General features: G+C 39.5%; 1 protein-coding gene across 3 annotated transcripts in view; it reads left to right on the forward strand.

Annotated features, from left to right (window-relative positions):
- The window catches only part of ranbp2 (RAN binding protein 2), a 95419-nt gene extending 87978 nt beyond the window's left edge, over positions 1–7441 (forward strand). For all 3 annotated transcript variants that reach the window (XM_066686454.1, XM_066686451.1, XM_066686452.1), the window contains one exon: positions 6690–7441. In XM_066686454.1, the coding sequence (XP_066542551.1) occupies positions 6690–6995 (306 nt within the window). In that variant the 3' untranslated portion in view covers positions 6996–7441. The remainder of the gene's footprint in view (positions 1–6689) is intronic.
- Positions 7442–7782: the final 341 nt, after the last annotated feature.

The raw sequence follows: 7782 nt of genomic DNA on the forward strand, positions 1-7782 counted from the left end.
TCTACTGGATGCTCGTGATCTCCGTGCCCTTAAACGTCACTGCACCTCAAACAGGAATGCCACTGTCAAGGAAGTAACAGAATGGGCTCAGGAATACTTCCAGAAAGCATTGTCAGTGAACACAATACACCGTGCATTCCGCCGTTGCCAGCTGAAACTACAGTGCAAAGATGAAGCCATTTCTAAGCAAGCTCCACAAGCTCAGATGTTTGCACTGGGCCCAGGGGTCTTTTAAAATGGAGTGTGGCGAAATAGAAGACTGCTTTGTGGTCAGATAAGTCACGATTTGAAGTTCTTTATGGAACACTGGGGCGCCATGTCATCCAGACCAGAGAGGACAAGGATAACCCAAGTTGTTATTGCTGCTCCGTTCAGAAGCCTGCATCACAGATGGTATGGGGTTGCATGAGTGCTTGTGGCATGGGCAGCTTGCATGTCTGGAAAGGCACCATTAATGCAGAGAACTATGTTCAGGTTCTAGAACAACATCTGAAATGGCCAGCCTGCAGTCCTGATCTTTCACCTATAGAGAACATTTGGCGCATCATAAAGAGGAAGGTGTGACAGAGAAGGCCCAAGACGATTGAACGGTTAGAGGCCTGTATTAGACATGAATGGGAGAGCATTCCTATTTCTAAACTTGAGAAACTGGTCTCCTCTGTCACCAGATGTCTGTTGAGTGTTGTAAGAAAAGGGGGGATGCCACACAGTGGTGAAAAATGGCCTTGTCCCAACTTTTTGGGGATTTGTTGACGCCATGAAATTTTGAAACAACATATGTTTCCCTTAAAATGATACATTCTCTCAGTTTAAGCTTTTGATCTGTGATTTGTGTTCTGTTCTGAATATAATATTAGATGTTGGCACGTCCACATCATTGCATTCAATTTTTATTCACAATTTGTTTAGTGTCCCAACTGCTTTTTTGGAATCCGGTTTGTATCATCCACAAATGGGATAAAAACTGATGTTATGTTGGCATGTCTGAGGATCTTAAATGTGTTCACAGAGCTTGGTGGTACAAAGTTGAGCTGTTGTGAAGACCTTGTAGAAGTCTTGTCCAGGTGTAGTGTTGACCATCGACAGAGAAATCTAGCCATGGTTGTGACTCCTTGGCAAGTGGGACTGATCAATAGCTGTTGGCTATATCGATGACCGAAAACCACCGATGTTCAGGCATCAAATTGTTGAAGATTGTCAAAGGATCGGCCACAAGAGGTGTTCGATTTTCAGTGCATTTGTTGGCTTCACGATAATCAATCGTTAGCTGCCAGTTTACATTAGCTTTCCGCACTTTGGGTTTTTGTATTAGGACCCCTCGAGCTTCAAGCTTTTCAATGATGGTTTTGATACCAACTATTGGATCTCTGTTAATTGGGTATTGTCTGGTGCAAGGTGGTGCTGTTCCAGTCAGATGAACTGCAGACATGTCCAAAAGCCCACAATAATTTTTATCTGTGGACCAAATTTAATGCTTTGGGAGATCATTTTTCTGTAGGCTTCTCAAATGCCAGGTGACCTTGCCTTCTTCAATACACAGAGTTGAGTTCAATTGCAGCAATACATCCAAGCTCAGTAGGCAATAAATTCCACCTACCCAAATGCCACAATAGGCTGGGTCTTTTTAATGCTCAAATTTCCACCACCAGTTGCCGTAGCTTTAATGCAGTCATTGGTTAGGTTGAGTTATTTAGCAATTGCTGTAGTGATTATTTTTTTTTCAGGGCCAGTATCTAGAAGGAAGTTGATGTCATGATTGCACACACACAAGCCCTCTGCATTTTATTGTAAGGCTGCAGAGGTGGATCATCTAGTTTACCCGAATTGCTGAATTTATCAGGGTTTGCCTCTGCTCTGGAGACAGTTGTTTGACCTTTCCAATAAGGTCATCAAGTCCTGAATCATCAGGAGTTGTGTTTTGTTGATCCTTGAACTCCTTCCTACATTCTCTTTCCCAGTGTCCTTGTTTTCCACAGTAAAGACCACAATAAAGTTTCCGAATTATTTTCCCTTTCTTGTTGGAAAAATCACCATTTTCTCGATTGTCTCCTTGTTCTCGTGATTTCCCTTTACTTCTATGGAACTGCTTTGCAGTTCTAGGTAGTGAAATAAAAAACAGAGCAATATCAATAAACACAAAAACTTAAATAAAATACAAAATTTCAGTGCACTTAACAGACACAAGCAGATAGCAGCATCAATGTTTTTGAGAAACATTCATAAAAAAAATAACACTCTTACTGAAGACAATAGCACACAGATGTTTGTTTTTCGTTTCAATTAACTAATGAGCCATTATTTAGGCACCGAACAGTGTGTACATTTGTGTCTGCAAAATATAAGTAAAATAATAACAAATTTGAGAATAAAAAATATATATTATCTAAGTGCGCTTAACAGAATTTATTCTTTATTTATTATTTATTTATTTATATTCCTGAGGAGAAAAAAAAGTTTTTAAACCCTGTCCAAGTTAAGAGCAGCAAGTTGTAGGAAACAGTTCCCAGTCTTGATGAAATGGCCATATTACTAAAAGAATATTCTTTTATAAAGCACCTCTCTTTTTAAGTCACTCAGTAGTCCCAGCCTAGAAGCAGCAAGTTGTAATGCACGAAACAAAGTTTCTCTGCATTTTCTCCAGTGAGCCTGTTCCTTTTCTTCTCATAAAGGGTCCCAATTTCACTAAAAATTCTCTCACTGGGAACAGAGCAGGGTGCAGGACAGAGATATTTTCTTGCCAGTGGTGCAAGAAGGTTTAGGGGAGTTCTGCTCTGTTTCCACCATTCCAGTGAGATCAGACTTTCTGTCAATCACTGACTCCCGGAGGTAACGGTTAAGTTCATCAGAGATGTTCACACTGTCCTCCTTAGGAGGACTGTGAGTCCCAAAAATGTTTGCGAACATTTGGTCAACAAGACCAGAGGGTTTCTTCTCCTCCACCCAAATTTGTTTGGACTCTGATCCTTGATCTTCAGTGGTCACTTTTTTGTCAGAATCACAGGTAACAGCTCGTTCCTCTTTTAGCCATTGTTTTGCCTTATCCAGTGTGTCCTCTGCTGCAAAGGCATGGCCCTTATATCGAGGATCCAGCAGTGCTGCCAACACCAAATATTTGGTCTCTTCAATCTTAGAAACTCTCTTCTCCAAGCTCTGCAACATTGTCTGACAATGTGTTTTGATTCCCCTAGAAGTGGGACCCTCTGCCTGAAGCGGCATGTTCAGCACTGCAATGCTTGGGATGATGCAGGAGATGGAGGCTTTTGCTTTGCTCATCTCAAGAGTCACTTTTTGATAGGGCCCAGTGTCTCAAACAAATTTGAGACAATATCCCATTGTTCTGCGGAGGGACTTGGAAACTTCCCATGTTCTCCTGCATATACACTTGTGGCATGCCGCTGCTCCAGCATCCTCTGCAACATGTGAAGAGTGGAGTTTCAGCGGGTGGGAACAGCTTGAATGATTCCATGCTGGGAGAGGCCAAGGTCTTCTTGAATGGCCATAAGACGCTGTTTTGCTAGCGCAGAGTGGCTGAAGTGTGCTGCACATGTCTTGCTGATAACGTCACCCACTGCTCTCTGACTATTGATGCCCTCATTTACCACAAGCTGCAGTATGTGTGCACTGCAGCTGAGGTCCGGTATCTCTGCTAGCCTCATACATCTGATCATGTTTGCACCACTGTCTCTGAGCACAAGCACCACTCTCTCTAGGTCAATATCCCAATCACCCATCATGATGATAGCTCACAGAGCTATCTGTTAGCTCACAGCTCACAGAGATCGTCCCCAGTATGGGAGCCAAACATGGCCTTGACATTTAGGACAATGTTTCCTTTCCCAGTTGTTGTCCATGACATGATGTTAGACCACTGATTCCGTTTCTCCTGACCAACAGTCTGTAGTGAAAGACAAATAGGGGCCAGCATTATCAGGTGCACACTGTCCAACATCTGTGTGTGGTAGTACTTCTCACTTTTGAAGTTGTATTTTGGTTCCACTACAGCCATCAATCGTCTAAAGCCCACATCTGATACCAACTGTGAAGGGTTGGTGGTCTGTGGCAATCATTTATAATCATAATAATCAGTTATTAAGGTGTCGATTCTTTTTGACCTGGGATCTGTTTTATCCATTTCCTTTGTGCATCAAATAGCTGTGTTACAGTGGGCTGAAGTAGGTTTGTTCCAAAAGACAAGTCATGTCATAAATATATCATTCCATACACATTACAGTTGAATATACATGGTTATCTTTGCCATAAAAAAATCACCTTGATCACAGTTATGTGATGAGTGGATATTATGCCCCTCCAATATTTAAGACAACTGAGCTGTTAAGTAGCTAAATAACGCTGGGTTTCTAGGTTACAACTATCAACTCAGTCGTTTATGATGCAGATTATTGAGTGTATGTTACAAAGAGGAGCCAGTAACAAATAGTGAGAGCTGAAGAAGAGAAAATGATTCTTACTTTTTTCTCTGATGAGATGGCTACAGGTTGGAGGCTTGTACTCCTGTACGTCTGCGTTCACTGATGTCTGTCTGTAAGATGACAAAATGGACGCAAGGGGCGTTCTAACAGCCAGAATGACGGAGCTTCCCACAGCATTGCCTGTGTGCATTGTGTAAATATCGGCCGATGCTTATTATATAAAAATGCCATAAATCTGCCGATTAATCTGGCGATCGATCACTAGTTGCAGGTCAACTAAGTTTGAGAGCACTAATTCTCACTTCTTAAGCCATCTAAATATCACGTGCTCATTGTACAACATCTCCAAACCTTCTGGTTCGTTTACCCCATCCTGCGTGTTTTGTTTTCAGGGCAACAGCAATATCTGGTCTAAAGCCACTGATAAATCCACTCCTAAGGGGAGGGGCAGTGACTTCATCCAGAGAGTCTGACTCAGTGTTGATACCAGCATGCTCTAACCATATTTGTTTCAATCTTTCTTCATAGTCTCTGACTGTTTCATTGGCATTCTGTGTACATTCTGCAATTTTGTTCCAGTCGATTTCTTCTGGTTTTAGGGCTATCAGAAAGAGTCTGATGAATTCCCATCCAGCACAACAATCCTCCGTGGTTTATACAACATGATTCACTTGATCAGACAATTCTCTTCACTATTTGTCTTTCAATAGGACAGACAAGATCATCACAACATCAAAAAGATTGAATATGATAAATATTATTTAGGCATTTTAATTCATCTCATGCTTTCCTTGGGCTTCTATAAATATTTGGCAGTGTTTTTGACAACTTGTCAATCAAATCAGGAGTGGGAGGTTCATGATAATACCCGGTTTCATAACAAGCTTTCTTTCGACTTTGAACTTGTTTTGCCTCGGATGACGAACCTCCTCCAGCATCTTCATCGGCCTAGTCAGGTTGAGGATTTGTTTGTGGTTGAGTACCACTTTCATCACTTTGAACTGTGACCTTTTCACGCTTTATCTTGATTGGAAGTAGTATTTTAACTTTAACATCAGGTTTGGCTGATGCTGTGTGAGAACTGGGAATTGGATCCTCCTCAAATGATTCTGAATCATTTTCAGTGTCAGTTGATTCATCATCTGAATTTGAATCACTTTCAACATCAGCAACAAAAGCCATCTCAGCTGTTAGTTCCCGATGCTCAAGAGGTTGCTGCCTCAGCTTGTTTAAGTTATTTAAATTGATATGATGTTTTCTGATGCATCGTTTTTGCTCCGTCCTTTGAGGGTCATTCCTGAGCACTGAGCATGTCAGGCATTTTGGATGCAGCAGTCACCAGGTTAGCTTAGGTAGGTGTTACTCAAAATAAACGAGGCTGTGAATTTGTTACAACACCATTTTATCAGTCGGACCTTTATAGAAATGTGAGAAAAATCTATTTCCCAGAGATGCCCTGTTCCTTTATCAGGTATAGATTACTGGGTTGATAAAATGTTCAGGTGCTTGGTTTTAGAAATGTTCAAAAACGTAAATGTTGTTGCTTTCTGGTAAACGAGTTGCTTTACTGTTATACTCAACACATTGCTTCAGTGTTGTAGATTTGTATGAACAGAAAATAACAGGCTTCCCATAAACACACTGTCAGCAACTAACAAGTTAAAGTAGTTTATATTTTATGTGTTATTATTGTAAACAAAGACATTGATATGAACCAAAACTTCTCCAGACCTTCCAATAACAAGGGTATGTATTTTGGGCTTTCCTGTTTTTGAAATGCCAGGAAACCCTCTATGACAATGGCTATGTGGCTAATGGCTGTCCGGCTAAACTAGACTTAAAAGTCTTTGTTCTTGTTACTGCTTGTTTTACAGTAAGTAAATGGCTCCAGAATATTTCCCGAAATGGGAGTGCAAACTAAATTTAAAAAGTCCTGAAATTAGTCTATTTGGACATGATTAAACTATTGCGATATTCCAGTAATAATTGCTTTACCCCAGCTCCTTAGGTAAAACTAATCTCATCTGAATGGGGCTTTGATCAGACAATCCTTTGATAAGGATTTTGATGTGCAAATATTTGAAACAGAACTACATTTGCTGTGTAAACTGCATATTTATGTGATAGTTTACTACATATGCTTGTTAGTGTTTTAAATGATAGGCAAAGTGCACATGGGTACAAGAACAAATAAATTTTACACCACTTATTACACCACTTTACTTATGTTATAATTTTTCCATATTTGTTTACATTTAGGGTGGCGATATTACCAACAGTGATGGCACTGGTGGGAAGTCCATCTATGGTGACAAGTTTGAAGATGAAAACTTTGATATAAAGCACACAGGACCAGGCCTCCTGTCCATGGCCAATCGAGGCAGAGACACCAACAACTCTCAGTTTTTCATCACACTCAAGAAAGCTGAGCATTTAGACTTTAAACATGTTGCATTTGGTTTTGTTAAAGAAGGCATGGATGTTGTGAAACAAATGGGTGAGCTTGGTTCTAAAAGTGGCAAACCACAGAAAACATTAACAATTGTTGAGTGTGGACAACTGTAATTCTTTTATTCAAGCATACTTCCTGAAGTTCCGAAATAGTTTGTCTTAATGGGTTTTTTTTTGTGTTTTTCATATTTGACAATTTTGAATCCCTCCAACAGGCATGTGCCAGAGGGATGACAAAAGTAGACTAATCCTGAAGCAGCTTTACCTCATTTGCTGTGCAGTGTTAGTGCATTTTTAGAAAAATGCATGATATTTGATTAGTGTAACAGGAATGATATGTGTTTTATTGGATTCCTTTTTGTTAACAGGTTACATTCGTATAGGTAGTTAAGGCAGCTTTTTTGTGTTGGAAATTTTATACATGCCTACCTTTTCACTACCACTGTTCTGCAGAGTAAAATCGCAACTACTTTTATGTAGTGTTTCCTTCTGCATAGGTTCTGATAAATGTTTTGTGTAATCAAGTCTTTGTTAAAAATGAATAAATAAATTGAGTGTTCCTAAAGAGAACTCCTGTTGTCTTAAATAGTACCTTTTTGTGGGTTTATATTCTGTATAATTATTTCTCATATCTCAAGTTTTTCTCATTTTACTCAAATTAAAAATGTAATATTTACATTTTTGTAAACATTACATTTTCTTTTCCCACATTAAATTTAACTTTCCATAATAGTTAATTATTACGGTAGCTAGTCACATTTTAATGATGTTGGGCTTGAAAGGTATGATTAAGTATTTGAAGATAAATTAAAATTAGAATATCATGAAAAAGTTGATTTTATTTCAGTAATTCTATTCAAAAAGTGAAACTTGTACTCATTCATTACACACACACTATATT

The sequence above is a fragment of the Hoplias malabaricus genome, chromosome 12 (assembly GCF_029633855.1).
Source record: "Hoplias malabaricus isolate fHopMal1 chromosome 12, fHopMal1.hap1, whole genome shotgun sequence".
Taxonomy (NCBI): Eukaryota; Metazoa; Chordata; class Actinopteri; order Characiformes; family Erythrinidae; genus Hoplias; species Hoplias malabaricus.